Raw genomic sequence first — 20,624 nt, forward strand, 5'->3', positions numbered from 1 at the left:
TAGCTTTTGTAAAAGAATAAGAGAAAATGAGAGTAGCAAGTTAGATATATCAGAGCTTAAACAAATATTAGAAATACTAAAACCTTCTTTAGATACTTTTCAAGAAATATTAATTCAAATTGCAAATCATTTTGATGACGAAGAGTACATTGACTTTTTGATAGATACAGAATTTTACGATTTCAATGATACTTATACTAAATGCTGTGTAATTTTAATAACAATTATTAAAACATTTAAAACAGATCCTAGCTCAAATAGTAGCCTTGGTGACAAATCATATCAAACAAACAATAATAAATTTGCTGTAATTAATTTACCTCATTTCGACGGTACAGATATTAACTGGTTACAGTTCTATAATTCATTCTATACAATTCATATTGACCCAAATATTAGCAATTCTCAAAAATATTCTTACCTAAAATCTTGCTTGAAAGGCGAAGCAGGTAACATAATCGATTCTTTACCTGCTACCGCGGACAACTACATAAATGTTTGGGAATTGCTAAAATCGCGGTACGAAAGTAAAACCATTATAGTAAACAATTACACAAAAACTTTAAACAACTATATTTCGATTCCATCTGAATCAATAACTCTCAATGAATCTAATAATAATAAATCTAAAAACGTTGTGCATCCTGAAACTATAAACGTCATTAAATCAGATACGGCAAAAAGAGGAACTACGTCGGTACTATTATTAGATTCTAATAATCAAATAATAAATCAATTAACAAATGAGAATATTACTCAATATCAAAAAAGCAATGTTATTAAAAACGTCTTCTGTAATCATAACTTATCAACTAAAGCTAATACGACAGAAGAACTAGTTTTAAATAAACAAAATCTAACAATTAACTTAAATCAAGCTAATTATAACGCTGAACATCTTGAACCTAAAAACAACATTGAATCAATTACGGTAATGAGAGACACTACCTCAGCACCATTATCAGAATTCAATAATCAAATAAAACAAGTAACAAATAAGAATCTTACTCAATATCCAAAAGCGATATTATTAAAAACATCTTTTGTGACGTTGACTCATCAACTAAAGTCAATGCAACAGAAAAACTTATTTTAAATGAACAAAATCTAACTACTAAACACAATCAAGCAAAATACAACGTAAATTATTCTAATGCTAACTATCAAAATCTTTTAAACAATCAGAATACTTGGCTTAATATCTGCGTTAAAACAATTACAACTTTAGCCAAGACAGGGTTTGAATTTAATTCTGAAAATATCACTATAAACCAAAAAATTAACAAAAAATCAATCTTAGCTGCAACAGTGCAAATATTCAATCTTATGATATTAAGAGATCGCCATAACTTTGTCCATAAAAAGTATAAAGCATATACATATTGGTTTGTGTGTTTTGTCACCAAAGCTATCGACATCGAAGTAATATACGATTTGATCGCGGAATCTTTTATATCAGCTTTAAAACAATTTACCGCAAACTCTAGCAAATCTCGCGAATCATTAACACAGATTGAAACAATATTAAATTTTAGACTATTATCTTTACAAGGTTCCAATCCAAATAATTACAATCCTTCAAACCCATATCATTTCCTAATTGACAAACCAACATCAATCCTAAATCCTTGCGTGCTTGAAATCTCTGACAATATGCTATCAACTTCATCAGAGAACAAGGCAACATCATCAGAAGCGGTTGCGCAAGAAAACGCACAAAAACGCATCAAAACTTATTGTAAGCTAAATTCGGTAGTATGGTACTACTCCTCGATTAAATTCTAAAACCACTACGACCGCGATTAGGCATTATCACAAATCTGCACCCTAAGGACGGCATCATCATTCGAGTGGTAAAAGCAAAATTAAACAAAGACATTGTAAAATCTAATAACTAACTTTTGTGTGATTACATTGTGAAACAGTGAAAATGATCAATATTAAACATAAAAAACAATTTGTGTATTACCGAATAATCAAAAACTATCTGAAACATTAAATAATTATAGTGTGGTGAAGTGTCAATTATCAATAATCATGCGAAACATTTAGGCATTTTAACGACTCTAGTGAAGTGTCAGTACAATCATTTTGAACATTTGGACAATTTTAAAGACTCTAGTAAAGTGTCCGTGAATAATCTAACATTATATCCATTATCATTATCATTAATCAATCTATTACAATATTATCATCACATGTCATGTGCTATCTATAAACTTTCAAAACATTAACATTGTTATAAGCAATGGCATAAAACTATGATTAAGCAACGTTAAAAAATATTCATAATTAATTCCTCATAATTTTTTAAGTCCGGGGGCATGTTAACGCGTCATTGCCAACCCTGGTATAATAATTATATTTTATTATCTCCATGCAGGATAGCGACAATAAACCCTCATTCATCCCTTTCATTGTTACGCGTCCTGTCGCAAAATCAGTAATCCATTTTTCCTAGAATTTTTATCACCTGTCCCTGACTACATCATACAATCATCCTTATATTTCCAAGAAATTCGCACTACCTGTATCCAGTTTAAATTCTTCGTATCATGCAATTTATCAACCAATACCTGTTCGGTTGATAAATGTAATAACCACTGATTGGTTCCAAAATTGTAATGGGGTGTCCTTAACTCCACAAAATGGGCCAATCAGAAAAATATATAAAATTATAAAATCTACATAATTTAGTATCAACTTAAATTTCATACAGTTAAGATCAGTCGTAAATCAACACTCAAAACTATAACATGTAATTCAAACATCAACTATCTAATCATCTATAAGTCTTAATATTCTTTAAATATATAATAATCAAACAGTTATTCATCATCTTTTATTCATATTATCTTTTCAAACGGTCTGATATAGCCAACAGCTAAGTATATCTGGTCCTTCGGCAAAGTGCAAGTGTTCAATAGAGTTCGGCAGCATCCAGATAGATCACGAACTTCTTAAACACTTTGAACCTATCTAAACAAATACTTTTTTGGCCATCAAAACCGAATGGTCATTTTACTAAACAGAACTGTTTAAATGTTCCATATAAGAAATAAAACAAAACGAATGATTTACGATCATCGTAACATAAATCATGCAAAATTTCCAATTCATGAAATATTGAAAGTTTCATTCATTTAAACTGTTAACTATGAAAGCTAGAAATGATTTAAAGATATAAATAACAAAAATTTACGAGATATAAAAAGTGCATGCTTTAGAAAAACAAATGGTTGTAAAATTCAAATACGTACTTGATGATATCGCCTCGACATCCTACGATTGGGCTGAATTTGTTTAGAAATTACAAAAATCTATATTAGTTATTTATGAAATTTAGCCACACTTAGAATATTGCAAAAATATGAGAGAATTTATGTCATTGCAGCCAACACACAGTACATAAAATAAACTTTTGACTAATTATAAATATAATGAAAAGTATTCTGCGGCCAATTTAATCGATCGATATTTGAGTGCAGATTCCTCAAACTTAAAAAATATTTGTTATTTTATGAGAGGCATTTGGCCAAAGAAAAAAACGTTTATTAAATGTGTCATTATTAATTAAAACTTGTGCATTTGTAAGAATTTCACCAAATATTGGTCCTTTTAGATATACCGTTTTGCAATATTATTAAATACAATGATTCCTTTTATTGATCTAATAAAATTTCCAAAATGCATTCAATAAATTTAATAGTATAATAAAAAATAGTATACGATGTTGAATAAGTTGTTTAACTTCTATTGTTTTTAAACACCAAATCTTTTAATTCTATGCTCATTAAAATAAACTTAATTTGCTAATGATGCAGTATTTAATTAAATTAGATAATTATTTTAAAAAGTTGATGATTACATGTTGAAGATATACAGAAATACTAACACGTAAAATTGATGAATTGTTAAAATCAAAACTATAACCTTACATAAATTCTTCGTTCAACGAAAGCGTTTCAGTCATTCATTTGCACCCACTGATTAAAATTTAGATTAAACTAAATAATGCTTATAGCATTTAAAATATATGCAAAACGAAGAAAAGTTACCCATTCTGTGTGGTGTAGTAGATCTAGTTCATAGCAAGTATTGTCGCCTGCTAATTCTTTGGTTCCTTGGGAGACGTGTGCTAGGAAGGTACTTAGTTCTAATACTTCTGCCACAAGTGCCCGACACACCGCCTTGTAATGTGGTTCTGCTCCTAAGCCAATATGCTGCGTACACATCTGAAATATTTAATGGATTATTATAAATATTGTAACTTTCATTGTTCTTATTTTATAGACAAAATATAAGAGCTTATAAATTGGACGACTTTTTTATATTACATGAAAAGTAAATAAATAGAACTTAATCAAGCGGAGTTAGAATGAAGGACCTTGTCTCTATTTTCGCTACGAACAATATCCACTTATTCACCTGCGTATACGGGTGTCGTCTATGGACGACATGTAGTGCGTCGGCCTCTCCTTTATCACTGAGTTAAAGCATTGAGAATTCTAGTTATTCATTGTAATTTTTAGTTCATTAAATGCGTAATTAATTTCAAGACATTTTTATTGATAATGACTAAAAAAATCTTAAAATATGCTGTTGTGCCTGTTGATGTTTTCGTACAGCAGCATCACTCCTGCGGAAAACACTGTCATAGCGAAAGGGTTAAAAAAAGAATAATTCTAATTATTCTCTGAATTATGCCTATTAACAAATTGCTGTCAAATCAGTAATTAAAGATCACATAAAAGTTGATATGCAACAATAGTTTGAAGACAGAAAAATTTAAAAAAAAATCACCCAATATCAACGGCTAAAATAGATCTACAATATTGTCTCCCATCACCGATTACTTGGAATTGTTAAGAATATTTATTAAATTGAAATACATTGAAAATTAACTTATTCAAAATACTTTTTAGTAATTTTTTAAATATTGCAAATTATTAATTTAATAAATTAATTAAATAATTATTAATTTAATAAAAAAATTAAAAATAATAAGCGTTCGCATAATAATAAGCATAAGCAAATATTGAGTTGTGAGAAAAGCTAGACATTTTTGAATTTTAAAGATTTTTAGTTTTGAATATAATTTTATATTTTTGAGTAAATTATTATTAAAGATCTTTAATATTTAAAAATACTTTTTTTGTTATAATTTATTTTTGTTAATCAAGACTTTAATGTCTTATTTACAAAATTGATATGTGCAAAAAAAATACTATAAAATTTAAAAATACTTGATTTTATTATTATTTGTTTCATTACTAAATATTATTATCAAAATTTAATTAGTATTGTAAGAATAAAATTCTTGAAAATATTGATTTTTGTTCAAAGTATTAAACTTTTTATAATTCATTAAATGGAGAATACTAAACACTTTTTAAAAAATTACTATTTCACACCAAAAAACGATATTTATAATCTCAAAATTTGGGGAACTGTTGATCTTTGATCTCAATTATTTCAAAAATGTATTAGCTTAAAAATTTTAATTACAAAATCCATGATTTTAGGTAAAATTAATGTATGCTCTGTTATTTTTACTTATAATAAAAATTTGTTTGAAACAAAAAATAACGTTGCAAAACATTAAATTCAGAAATAAAACATTGTTTATTCTTATCAACCGTAAAATTTGCACTTGTACTCGGAAACGTTGAAACCTTTGTATTCTCTATAATTGCGCAAAATTCCACATGTGTCAAATTTTTCAGGAACAGAATTATTTATTCTCAAATTGACAGCCTTATGTCAAAAATATAATTTTTGCATTGTACTTCCGTTTAAAATCGATAATTATTAATCTATAGATAACATTATATTCAATTCAAAACAATAATATATCGATTGATCAATGATTTACTAATAATGAATAAAATAAATATTGAGTAACACTGTCTTTCATTAATTGATTTCAACGAGTTGTTTACAGTATTATTCAGTATTTGACGAATCAATTTAACAGTTTATATTATAAACATGTATATGCATCATTCGTTAATAAATATTTGTGTCCAATATCCTACATTTCTTGACATACATATTGCATTCTCAATATCGTTAATGTAATAATTTATTATTGTTTACTCTGAAATAATCATTTAATTTATCATACAGAGCAAAACAAAAAATAATTTATATATGCTATAATTATGAAAACAAATCAAACTAATGAAATAAAAAGTTTTATTTCTTGTCTGAGAAAATATGACACAAAATGTACAATCTCTGACTCTTATCCGACAAAAATAATCTTAGTTGAAACATATTTACATATTGATATGAAATATATTTTTATTATTTTAATGTCGCTGTATATTTTTTTATGAACTATAATAATAACATAGTTCTTAATAGCCGTAGCTCTAATTTTCCTTGGTTTTAATCAAAATTTTAAAAAATCTCACCAAAGAGTGATGATAATTTTATGTATTTTACGGTGAGAATACTAGCCTATAGTGAATTAAATTTAATGCTGCATTATGTTTACTTTATTATTATTTTCCATCATGTATTCAAAAATATATAAAAGCAAAATTACTAAGTGGTTTTATAAATTGCTAGATATTTGGTCTGGCTGTAGCTAATATTGTTAGAAAACAATCATTTTTTAAAAATACATCATTTGATGCCATTTTTTGTAAATAAACTAATGAAATACTTTCTCAAATTCCGATTATAAATGTTTAAAAAAATCGAGAATATCAAAAAAGTTCAAACATTTTTGTTCCAGACAGTCGCAATTGTGCTTCAATTTGTAATCATAAAATTTATTTTTTGTTATAATCATAAAATTTGTTATCGGTATTTTTTAGCAGGCGCAAATATTTCATATAAAAGGTGTTCAAAGTAGATAAAACTTGATGTCAAAATGATTGAAAAAGATAATTGAATGTAAAAAATAACTGAATGTAAATTACATTAAAATAGACCAATGTTATGGCAAGGCTATGTTACGTAGCATTTTTCATATTAAGTGGTACTAAAAACTGTAAAAATGCTATATGGTATGGTCAGGCGTTTTAGATAGAAAATCAATCCTAAAAAACGCACAAACATCAAAAAAAGAATCTTATCAAAAGTGCATCTTTGTGATGTGACATATTAAGGTACGAGTAAAGTTAGATTTTACGTGCAAAACGCCTGACTGCACAGGAAATACATAGCATTTTGACAGTTTTTAGTACCATTTTATATGTAAAACGTTACAAACATGGCCTTACCATAACATTGGTCTATTATACGGCAGTATCGGCCACTTGGTCTCTATACGAAGTATCTTATATTTATATATTATTTAAACTAGAGATGGGCTTATCATATCCGAAGCCGAATCGGTAAGAATTTGACTCCGTTTCAGGGTGGAGGTATATCCGCTTAACAATTCCACAAATCCGACAACTTTGAAACCGAAATACTCTATTCAATAAATTATACATTTGAGCTATTCACACTTGAACACAATTTCATTGTTCTGTATCTTTGACGTAATATTTTTGTATTTTCTGGAAAATACACAATGGCAATATTTTGACTCGTATACCTAAAACGTCATAAATCTGCCTGTGAGATGAGAAAGCTTCCTTCCCAAAGCAAAAACATAGATTTAATACCAGTTAAGGAAAGTCGGATATGACAAAATCTCCGACACAACTCCGCTCGGATTCCCTCCGAGGGAGGAGTTGTATCGAAGTGATAGCTCCGGAGTGAGTTACCCATCTCTAATTTAAACCGTATTTTCACATAACTTTTTAAAATTAATTTTAAATTTTCAAATTAATTTTAAAACAATCGGATATATCAGAGTATGACTTCTTAATAATCCAGATACTAAAATGTACTCGTATAATAAACAAAATATACATATGGGCAATAACAAAATGTAAAATGCAATGAAATATTATTAAAATGTCAGTATTTCATTACCCATTCTCAAGGATTTAATTCAAGATTATAAAGTAACAAAAAATCGTAATGTTGTGATTCAAATTTTATGTGTCAGTCTCATTTAATTTCTTCATTATCTTTATTGTCAGTCTGTGTCGAAGTGTGTTAAGTCCATATCGTTCGTTGTTCCATAAGTGTCATACCAGAATGTAAACAAGAACAAGAAAATAATTAATTGGGGACACGCGTTCACTTTGGCTGTTTGTGCAATCATTTGTTCATAATTATATTCGAAATTCAAAATAATAGATAATGCGTATAAAATATATTAAAGTGCGGTCTAAACTAATTACTACTGACGGTTCTGTGTCAGAACTCTTCTAGAAAATCTATACATAGGGCATACTAGTACATTGAGAATTTTTAAATGTTATCAATAAAAAACTAGCTGTAAGTGGAATTCTGTCTTAAGGCAATTTAGGCATCGTGCCTTAAGGCAAATTGCTGGAACTTCCCGTACCAAAAATTATTATTTTTTTAAAAACGATCAACATTTTTGAAAAAAAAATACTTTGAAAAAATAAGATTTTTGAGAAACTATAAATTGGATAAAAAATTACTTTCTTTAAAAAAAAAAATTAAAAAAAAAATTTTTTTTTATTTTTTTTTTTGGAATTTTTTTTTTTTTTTATTTTGACATATTGTGGAAGATCTGAACTTTCTTTTCAAAGAAATCGTACTGCTTTAACTACATAGGGACAAAATATAAAGCGCGTAAGCGCCGCGTCGCTGTCTAACGCATAAGCATTGGTACGGAACCCATAGGAATGTTAATAAAATGTATACTTATTGTTAAAATCTCTATAAAATATCTGATAATTTGATGTGCATATGTCTAATGATCATTTTTGACCGTCAAATGGCTCATTTTTTTACTTTTTCCTCTATATCTCCGAAACCGCTAGACCTACCTTCATGAAAATTCTATCGATTCTTCATCTTGTCAATACAAGTGAAATGTTTTTTGAATTATTCAAATCGGACGCTCCGTTCTCTTAAAAACTGAGTTACCGTTTTCGGCACTTTTTGCCCCATATCTTCGGAACGGCTAGACCTGTCTTCGCCCAAAACTAATCAGCACGTCTCCTTATCAATACGAATCTAATGTTTTTTGATCCGTGTTCCCGAAATCGTCGACGAAAATTTGTATCCGCACATACATACACACACACATACATACATACATACACACACACACACACACATACATCCATTTTTTCTAAGGTATGCCAAAATGTTCAGAAACCTCTGAAACGTAAAGATATATAAAAAATTTCATTTTTGATTTTTTTGCGATTACTATAACTTGCCCTACGGGAAGTTAAAAATTACAATATTTTATAATTAAAATTTCTCGTTTTTTTTCATTTTGTTTCGCAAAAATCTTGTGACAAATATTTAGAAAAAATTTAAACCCTTGAATAATAATCGAAAATTCGATGACATTATTATTCGAAGTGCTATTTATATTCATTTTTCTGAAATACAATTTTCATTCGTAAAATACTTAAAAAATCTTGAAAATTATCCAAATTTACATTCATAACGCAGAATTCTTCGTTACAGCTATTTTTCTTGAAAACTATGCCCTCAACATACACATAAACAAATTTAATAAATTATATTAAATGTTTATTATTTCGCCATTTTACAAATGTAATAATAGGTTCAAATGTGCTCAATAATGCAAGAAAGATGATTTTTGTATTATTATTGTTAATTATTATTAATAAGATTAGAATATAAGAAAAACTTAGCTTAATCTTGAATGAACTTAAATATTCTACCATTTTCCGCAATTTTCTATTTCACGATTTTCCAACATCTACTAATTTTTTTTAAAACAATATCCTCTATAAACTTCTCTTCAGTTATGAACGCTCATCTTCAAATTCCAAACATAACTATTTTTTAAAAAATCGAGAATTTCAAAAAATTTACAGTCATTCTCTATTTTATAAAAAATACCACTTTTTAACGTGCCTAGATTATTAGAATGTATATATATATTTTTCTTCAGATCATTTGAAGGACTGAAACCATGGGTATCATGATCAAGCGCCATATTTATGAAACCCCCAATTCATCAACTTCTAGAATTAAAACTTATTGACTATTTTTAGTTTTTTATTTTTTCTCTAAAATCTCAACATAAATTAATAACTTGAGAAAAACTTCATAGTGAAAAAATTGTTTTTACGAACTTTAAAAAATCGAATAATATTCATACCTCTAGACCAGAATACCCTCTTAATATGAATTAAATGAAAATAGGTAAATAATTTTTTTTACCGATAAATTGATGTTGGAACAAATAGTAACAAACACTATTAATGTAATCCTCAACTTTTTGCGAACGAATAATAATTGACCAATACAAAATAGTCAAACTGCACGAAGAGAGTGCATAATCATATTCAGTTTTCATGAAATTTTATAAAAATTTAGAACTCCTTTATTATTATTTTTATTAAAAATAGCTTCAGATATAAATTATGAAATTTAGCAAATACAGACAGCATATTTAATATGTCGTATATCAAAAGTTAAATAAAATTAACCACATTTGTAGAGAACACGATAATAGTGATTAGTCGTTCAGAACGATGACTGATTATTGCGCCAATAAATATTTATAATGCATGTTTCGATATAATATAATCACAATATGGCAGGCAGATTGAACGGTAGTTTGTCATTTTAATTGTACATATAAAACGCCACAAAGTTAAATTATTGGCTAATTTAAATCGTAATGAAATGTTCAAAATCAGCTATACCAGCTCTTCAATAGAACAACAATAAGAATTACGTTTAGCGATTCAAATTGATCACGTCGTATATAACACTTGACACCAATAACCGGCATAACACGATTTTTTCATCAATTCTATTGATTGCATTTAGTAAAAGTTATAACGAAGAACGCATTCATACTAGTACATAGAATTAAAAATTCATTGTTGAAACAGTAATCCATTTGTTACCTGTTATATTATGTTAGTTATCACAAATCAAAATTTAATCGAATAATTTATAACATTCAACTTGTGAATTTGAAAGCAAATGCTCTAGAGATGAAATCGTATTAATATAAATTATAGTGGTGTCGATAAAACTTTTTTTGCACTGTCTAGAGTACAGCTTCGATTTTCAAAGTAAAAATTCTTCCGCAAAAATAAAAAATTATTCATTGTATCACATACCAAATTTGCAACTATTTTTATCATTTTTATCAAATAGTATATCTTGTAAAATGAAGAAATTAACCCCATTTTCTGAACGAATTTAAATAACATTTGTGCGAATATACAAAATAATAGTTAGTTAGTTAGTTAGTTAATTCGTAAAAATTATCAGTATTAAGTTTATAATAGTAAAGTAGTTTGTTCATTTACCAGTTAGCTATAAGAAAAGTAAATTAAATGGTAATTTGAATATTTGTCTACGTGAAAATATTGAAGTACTGTCCTTAAATACGATAGATTTAAGTCAGAAAATCAAATTATATAAGGAAAAGGCAAATTTAAAACAATAAAAATAGGTTAAAAACAATAGGTATAAACACCAAAATCGTTTATAACGACTTTTATTGTCTTTACTACAAATAATATGTAACGCAACACAATATGAACATTTAAACAAAGCGTATTAACATAACAAAACAAAATTAACAAGAATTCTTTGTGAAATCTGTTCTTTACTTATATTGAATTTTCCTTTTTTGATTCGTATTTGATCTTATTTAGGTTAGATTTTTTATCTGTTTGATCTTTACTCCAAAATGGATAAGAATATATGTCACAACGGTACCCACAAAATTTGTCACAACTGGTATACAAGTATTATTAACAAAATAACTAATGACTCTTTAAAAGTAATGTAGCCTTTAGATGATTTTAATGTAGGGGGCTACCTAAATGCAATGATGTAAACTTTTTCGAACAAACATCTGACAAGAAAAAACGCCGCCCCGAGCATCACCTAACCTCACTTTTCAGAAAACTCCCCCAAAATTCTACCAGGGACAAATTAAAATAGTAGCTCCTTCTACATTAATAGGTAAAGACTATCGCCGAATCACTGTCAAATTGTCAATGGTCAGATGATTATGTATTTTTGAGGTCATTAGTTTTAATCCTAAATTATTTAAATCCTAAAACAAAATTGAATGTCCCAAAGTATGTTTCAGGATGGCTGAAGACTTCAACATCAGCACGGTAAACGATAAAATACGAACTCAATCTGAGAAGTACAAAAGCTGACCCGAGGATCACCTAACATCACTTGCCAGAGAACTTTCCCAGAATTCTATTAGGGATAAATTGAAAAAGTAGATCCTTCTACATTAATTTTCAATTGATAGGTAAGACTATAGCCTAATCACTGTCAAATTGTTAATGGTCAGATGATTATGTATTTTTAAATCATTATTTCTAATCCTAATGTTTTACTTGTTGTGCTTATAGGATAGTTGCAAAATTTACTTTGTAATAAAAAAATATTTGTAGGTATAATGAAATATATGATAATCATGATTATATATGATTTCGATATTATCGAAAAAGTTCTCAAAAACTTTCTTTCTCATCACTGGCCGATTATTGAATTCATTTACTCCACTAATAATAAAGATCCGCGTACATGTCGATCATGACACATGCAATACTATTAATTAATTACAAAGAAAAAAATAATCATTTCTTTAGTGCCAGAGTTTTGAATACACAGCATTTTGTAGTCTGGATCTCCCCAATTAAAAAATCCGAGCTTTGAAAATAACTTTCTAATATACAATCAATTATTCATCATTATTAATTATAGTCGAACAAGTATTTAATCATTTTTTAAATTAATTAGATTTAAAAGAGACGTGTAGAGATAAATTTTAGATGAAAACTAACCATGGCAGGAGACCACTTTAATAAAGAAGATTTTTCAAACTAATATGATTAATTAATTTTAATGAAAACAAAAATATTAAATTTGATTTAAAATGAATTAATAAATAGATACCCATAAATAATAATTTAAAGAAGGTGTAAGTGGCATTGTGCCATAAAGCATGTTGCATAATCAATATGAGCAAATAATAAAAAAAAGAGATTTAGCAACTTTTAAAATTGTCACAATAAAATTTTTAGATTTTGACGCGGCTCATTTTAAAACTTTAATTATTTTTATAACTAAGGTGTTTTTCGTAGACCTATAAAAATTTATAATATTTGTATAATTAGGATAAACAATAAACTCTATCACATTATAAAGTTTTTAAAAAATTTACAAAGTAATTTTAAAAAAAATTTTGCTCGATCTCCACCAAAAATGATCAAAACAATTTCCAGATAGATATCATATTAGGTTGTCAAATATCTTCCTTCCGCTTTTTTGCTCTTGGTTACATACAATACATACGATATTTGATAACCTAACATATTTAATATATTTAATATAGTATCTATATATCTATATAGTATAAATTTTCAAAATCGGCTGAGAATTTTTAGGGAAAACGTAGATGCATAATTATGCATTTATTTGTTAATTATATAATTATCAATTTTTAATTAGATTTATTATCTACTCTTTATTTTTTTCGTTAAAATTAGAATAACCCCAAATTGAAATATTTTGATACGGCAAGTAAAAATAAATAAATTCCTAGCGGTTAGGGTTCACTAGTTTGAAGACGATTCATTGCAGAGAAAACTATCTAACTTTTCCTGTTAAAATTAAATTAATTTTTTTATGTAAATCTAACAAAATCTTGTATTTTGTACTTTTTTATCGACTGCTTAAAAAGTAAAAGTGTTGATGACTATTCAGAGTAATTCCATCAAACTCACTCATGATTGTAACCGAAGAATGAACTCATTTTATGATCAATAAGTGATATTTTACTAAAAGTGAGACTGAAACAAATGTTAATAATTAATACCAGTGCGTGTGCGTTTATATGTAATGAAAGTAAGATATATAATAACATTGTTGAGACCTCATAAATTTCAAATTCACCGACGCAAAATGTTCAAGTAACTTTATTACTTTGGAAATACCGACATTAAATTCCAGATAAAGCCATTGGTTTTCATTTGCAATTGAATTATGATATATAGTTCGTTATCAATTGCATATTTATACTATTTATATTAGAAATGATCGATTTTGCGTAGTTTTATAATAAATTGCAAAATCATTATCAAATAGAGCAAAAAATAAATGTTTGCTGTCTCTCTCGCACTTCTAAAAATACGAAAATTAATTGACTATTTTTTACTCGGATAATATTAATATTGATCTCTATAATGATTTGGAATTTTTATGTAACAAGAAATTTATATATGATGAATATTATTTTACGCTAATTTAAAAAATATAGATGACTTATGTCGTTCAAACGACATCTTAAACAAAGATTAATAGATTACGATAAGCCATTACGTTTACAGTCCATTGTTTTATTGAGTTCTTTAAATTTTCATGTTTCTATATTTTATGAATTAGAGTAAAATAATAATAATTTGAAATAAATAAAATACACATTTGAAAAAATTAGTGTACAAAATTAAAAATGATAAAAAAGCTCAAACAGAGTGCAATTTCAATACTGTATTTATCACCTCATTTACACATTTAACATTTCATATTAAATTTTTTTTATTAAATCTACGTTTTGATTAATTTTAATTAAGTATGAAAATATTATTTCTGCTAACGAAAGAAAAATCTTGAGCATTAAAAAACATTTTGTTTAAGTAATTAATAAGCATTAATATATATTAAATTACAATTATATATATTAAAAATATATAAAAATTGACTTCAATCAAGTCAATAAAATCAAATCCATTATTTAGGCTTATTTAAAAACCACAAATATGATAACCATAAATATGAATAACATAATAAAACATTATATTATAAAATAATAATAACATTATAAAATGTCCATTGTATAGTTTTTTTTAAATTTTGTTAAGTATATAATACGTTCAAAATAAATCATTGTAAAATTGAGAGCCTCTGGAAAATAGAGAATGTAACCCATTCAAATCGCTTTTATAGAAACACCCTCCTACGAAACGTTTCGGTTGTCATTTCGTAACTCTATTGTATTACAAATACTAAAATAAATAATCTTTAAATTATGTAAAAACACATTCGACTAATCATTCATTTTCTAATATTTATATGATAAACAATAAATATGTGTATAAATAAAATAAGATATTAACTAGGTTTCGACATGTTCTGTGTCGGACTTTTGCTTCAAGATTTATCACTTTGACTTAAACTATTTTATTTTGACGATATGATAACATAAGATGCCAAATTTAATTTAATTGGCATGTAAATAAAAATACTATTGAATTGCAAAAATAGTTAAGCAATAGTTATATAATTAAATATTACTCGATTAGAGTCGCCCAATTGTGAATCCCATCCATAATCCCATGTATTTAATATACTATTTGTATTAAAATTACTGTTGTAGACAATAATTATACAAATATTTGTTGTTAATAGCAAAAATTATTTCATTGCTTTTAATAACGAATTTTTTTTTATTAATTCAAAAATTAATACATTTTTTTATTAATTAGCTTTCTTCATTCATTTAATTGGTATAAGATTATATTGTCGAACAAATTCTTTTGCAGATCATTGTTTCAATCGAAAGTTGTTCTTGGTAGTCTCTTGAGCAGAAAAATTATATTCATAATTTTATTGTAAAGCATTTCTTGACATGGGTTAAATATTATGTACTTGTATAATTTGTATCATACGTCAATATGGTTTATTAATTAATTAATAATATCAACATCATATTAATAATTGATGTTGTCCCCCGATTCGGTCCACATTTCAGAATAAAATTCTAACCTGCACTCAGTATTAAAATGTTATTGCTGTGGGGTTCATTAATCACGTGAGGTTTTTAAGAGGAGGGGGGAGGGGGTTCACAAAAAATCACATAATACCATGTGGGGGTAGGGAGGGGGTATAGTAAGATATCACGTGTATTTATTTTTTACCTGCATTTGAATAAAAAATCCAAACATTTGTAGAAAAAAAATAAAAAAATTCACAATTTTTTCGTGTAACTAAAAATACACGTGATGTTTGGCAGGGAAAAGTGAGGAAATTTTGGTTATTACCACGTATCACCAAGGAGAAGGAGAGGTTCCAGAATCCTTAAACAGTCGATCACGTGATCAGTTGCCTGATCATCAAGGATTTTACACAAAAATATTCATTGATATTCCAATTAATTGCAAAACTCAAGGAATTGAGTGGTTTGAGAAACAACGAACAAAGTAAATAATTATAGCGTTGCACCTCATAATAAAATTATTCCGGGCAATAAACACAAAGTGCATCACACTGTATGTTATAACTTACATTTATTTCCGGAAACTTTATATATAAGCTCTAGTTATCTATATAAATATTTACTTATGTCATAATAAAAGTAACTTTATTGCGATATGAATTACATTTAGGCAGTAAAACTAAGTTACAACATCCAACAATACTGTAGAGAATTTATTATCTGATCTTCGTCGTACAGTATGGAATGAGATTCATCAAGCCCCTTATAAAAATTATTTACTAAATTGAAATCTCTGTCCTGGTGAATATGAAAATCATAGGGTTGAATGGAATATGGTAGAAAACATTTCCTGAATGTGCTGTTTTAATATTTGGTCATTACATTTCTACATGGCTTGATCATAATTAAATATGTTTTTTATATATTCCCATTATTTTATGGAATTGTAGTACAAATTTCGGGCTGTATATATTAAAATACTACTTTTTTTCTCGAAAAATCGTATTTTGAGATTAAAAGCAATATATTTGATATTTGAAATTATAGCGGGTATAACCCAAAATAAAAAATCTAATTATCATGTCAAAATATAATATCATGAATAATCAAAAATCATTTATCTAAAAAATGCACTGTTCCACATATGTTTGAAAAAAAAACTCTATTTGTGAATAAAATTTAATTGCGAGAGGAGATAAAACGAAAATAGTAAAGTACCATAAAAATTCAAATAGAAAATCTCAATATGTATGTTAGTAATTGTTTAGTAAATGCAGAAATTTATAAATAAGGCCAAATTATAATTCAACATAAGTAAAGTAAAATATGTCGTATGTCGAAATCTTATTATAAATAAAGCATAAATTGTGTCCTCTATGGATCTTAATAAAAATAAATTCAAACTCAGTCATTTCCTTCCTTCTGATAATTTTTGTATTTGTTTGATTTTGATGTTGTTAGATTTGTTATATTTACTAGTAGGATTTGTATTGATAAATTTAATTCAAGTTCAGTTTCATTTAATTCAGTTATTTTAATACGATTTACGTTTGAATTAAAAAAGTAGAAGTGAAACAATTCTCCTTAAACTACACTTTAGTTTTATAAACAAGTTAAGGCTACCATAAATTTATATCATCAAATATTAAGGAACTAGTGGTGCAAGTCATCGGGTCTTAAAGCAAATTGCTGGAACTTCCCGTACCGTAATATAATATTCGAAGAATATTAAATGCTTTCAAATACAAATTGAAATCCGAATCATATTTTCGATATTTAAAAAAAATTGCAAATTTAAAACAAAATTGAAATAAAAAAATGCGTTTCTCAAAAACTAATCATTTCTTCACAAGCAAAATATTTTCTGAATCATTCAAATCGGGTGCTTCATTGTCTCAAAACCTACCATTTCTTTCACTTTTAGCTCCGCATCTCCGAAACGGCGAAAGCCGTCTTAGCCAAAAACTAATCACCACTTCTTCCCATCATTACAAATTGAATGGTTTTTGATTCATTCAAATCGGACGGTCCATTCTCTCAAACCTTATTATCTATTTTCAGCACTGTTTGTTCTTGTCTCCTATACGGCTATACCGACTTTTGCCAAAAACTAATTAGCACGTCTCCTCATCAATAGAAATAGAATAATACTTTTTATTCATATCAGATGGTCCGTGCTTCCGAAAACGTGAATGAGAAATTGTATCCACACAAAACAGAAACACGCACACACACAGACACACGCGCATACATCCATTTCTTATAAGGTAGGTATGCTAAAATGTTTAGAATTCCAATTTTTGGACGATTACTATAACTTACCCTACGGAAAGTTAATAAAGTAATGGTAATAAAACTATTTAAAAGAATTAATAGCAAAATTAATAAATTCATTACCTCGAGTACATGTTCCAATTGTGAACCCGTGACGTTCGGCGTTTGAAAGTCCTCATCCGAATCTTTTTCGATTCCTTCATCGTCCGTCTCGACATGCGGCTCCACGGGCGTCGCATTGTGTTCTGAAATATAGGAAAACGATTATTAAAAAGATTATAATTATTATTTTAAAATTATTTACTACTCTTTGCCTAGATTTACAGAAGCATCGTTTAGGATCAATCAAAATTGCTATAGGTTAGAGCGGTGTCTAAAGGTGCGCGAGTAAAAAAATCCACCACCGATATATCAAAAAGTTAGGAATTTTTTTTAACAACAATATTTAAAAGTAGAGAGAAAAAGATGTATGGTACATCCAATAATCACCCTTATTCTTACATATTTGAAAATCCATAAGAAAAATATTTTTTTTCATTGTTATTTGTTTTGGTGAGCACTTTTGTTTAGTTTACAAAACCTTAACATAATTTTTAAGTATATGTTTATTAAATTGTTTTATAAGATGTATTGTTAATTTTAAGATAAATTTAACCGTTTTTTTAAATAAGCTCTATAAAAGCTTACATTTAAGTAGGATGAAAAGCTGTAAACAATAAAAAAACAGTAAATTGAGTTAAAATAAAAGCAATTTTACAAGAAATGAATTAAATAAATAGTTATTCCAAATCTGCTGATGAATATTTCTGACAAGATACAAGATCAGGGTTATATACAGCGTTATCAATGTAAAAAATGTACGAATGTGATTTATAGGTTGCATTGTTTGAATAATGTAACTATTATTTTGTAAAATTACTTCAAAATTAAAAATAAGACATTAGACCTGTTAGTCTATGAGGTAAAAAAAAACAGGTAACATTTTTTTGAAAAACAACCAAAAAAACATTCATACAACTAGTTGTGATTAGATTTACTGGCCTAGTCAGATAGTTGTTTGTTTGATATGTTGTAGTGATTTAATTGGTTTGGTTGTTACAATATAATTGCTCAAAGTCAAATTAGATGTTTGTGCCTATGCTTTATAAATTAGTATATACAACTTTAAAGTTGATGTTGTTATAAGAAAATAATCATAAATATTTCAAAATAAATATTTATGCACCAACATCTTTCCAATGTTGTACAAAGGAATATATCTGATATATTTTATTATACATTAAAAAGACAGCACTCATAAGTCGAAGATCTTCAGTAATTGGAATCTTTTTCACGTCGCTACTTTAAATAATCAATCATTACAGCAATTTAATAATAAATTAGGAAGAAAAAGTTTCATTCTTATAATATGTTACATTAATTGTAGAAGAAAAATAGAATATTTTAGTTAGAATAAAAATTAATATATTATGTCAATAGCAATTCTAATAATTCAAACTCTTCAAAATCTCAATAACAATAATTTATTAATATTTTTTCTAATATTACCAAAATATATATTTTTTTTATTATATTTTTAACAGCAATCAGAACCTTACGCCCTATGAGCTGTTGGGCGAAACTTCTCCTTACTTCGTATTTTTTAGATGGTAACCCAATGGTTAATCCATCCATATTTGATGATTTTTGTTATTAGAATTAAGCTAATAGGGCTGACTTTTTATTGGTGCAGCAATGCCGGGCAAGGGCTATTTTCACTTGGAAACATATTGCTACCTATATTCCAAGTGAAAATCGTTGTCACTGCTGCCTGACAACAGGCTGCTCGAAGTGGGTATCGAACCCGGAACCTCTGAAACAAGTCCCGTCGCTCTTAACCGCTTACCTACGGGAGAGCCCTTACCAAAATATTGATTAAAATACCATAAAATGTTATTTTTCTTCGCAATAAAATGCATATTTTTTACGAACGTTTTAAAAAATCAAAACATCTAATCATTATAAAACAAAACACATAGATTAGATCATAAACTTAACGTGAAATATAAAATTGAATAGTCGACTTGGCTTTTACTCGATCAGGCTATAAATTGTTTTATGTCTTTGAGAACCTACCTTTGAATTAACAAAGCTGGTTTATGTATTCTCCCACTGACATGACTGAATTTGTTCTATCAGGCGTAAATATATATATATATATATATATATATATATATATATATATATATATACGTGTGGAACGATATATTGTTACAGTATAATTTTAAATTCAAAATTTACGATTGTTTCATAGGATTTATTATTATTTGTTTTACGGTAGGCAACGCGTAACGACGGAATGGTGCATGTACACAGAATCAGCTCAATTGATTTATGATCCTTATATAATGAACCTGCAAGGTAATGTTTTGTCTACGCAAACTAACCATTAGTTGAATCGTTTTTAAATGAATAAATGAATCAAGTATAAAATGCATTTTCTTTTGCATTTAATCCTGAACATTACCTTCATTTTTAAATAGGTTACGTACAGCAATCACAATCACGGAACATTATT

The 20,624-nt window shown here is 27.2% G+C and overlaps 1 protein-coding gene across 1 annotated transcript in view; it reads right to left on the reverse strand.

The window, feature by feature from the left end:
- The window catches only part of LOC113375118 (protein spire-like), a 502,830-nt gene that overhangs the window by 197,768 nt on the left and 284,438 nt on the right, over positions 1 to 20,624 (reverse strand). Inside the window, exon 4 of the mRNA XM_026615068.1 lies at positions 18,191 to 18,312. Coding sequence (XP_026470853.1) covers positions 18,191 to 18,312 — 122 coding nt within the window. The remainder of the gene's footprint in view (positions 1 to 18,190; positions 18,313 to 20,624) is intronic.

Source organism: Ctenocephalides felis, unplaced genomic scaffold, assembly GCF_003426905.1.
Source record: "Ctenocephalides felis isolate EL2017-DRISC unplaced genomic scaffold, ASM342690v1 CF-g0.4_SCAFFOLD_01886, whole genome shotgun sequence".
Classification (NCBI taxonomy): Eukaryota; Metazoa; Arthropoda; class Insecta; order Siphonaptera; family Pulicidae; genus Ctenocephalides; species Ctenocephalides felis.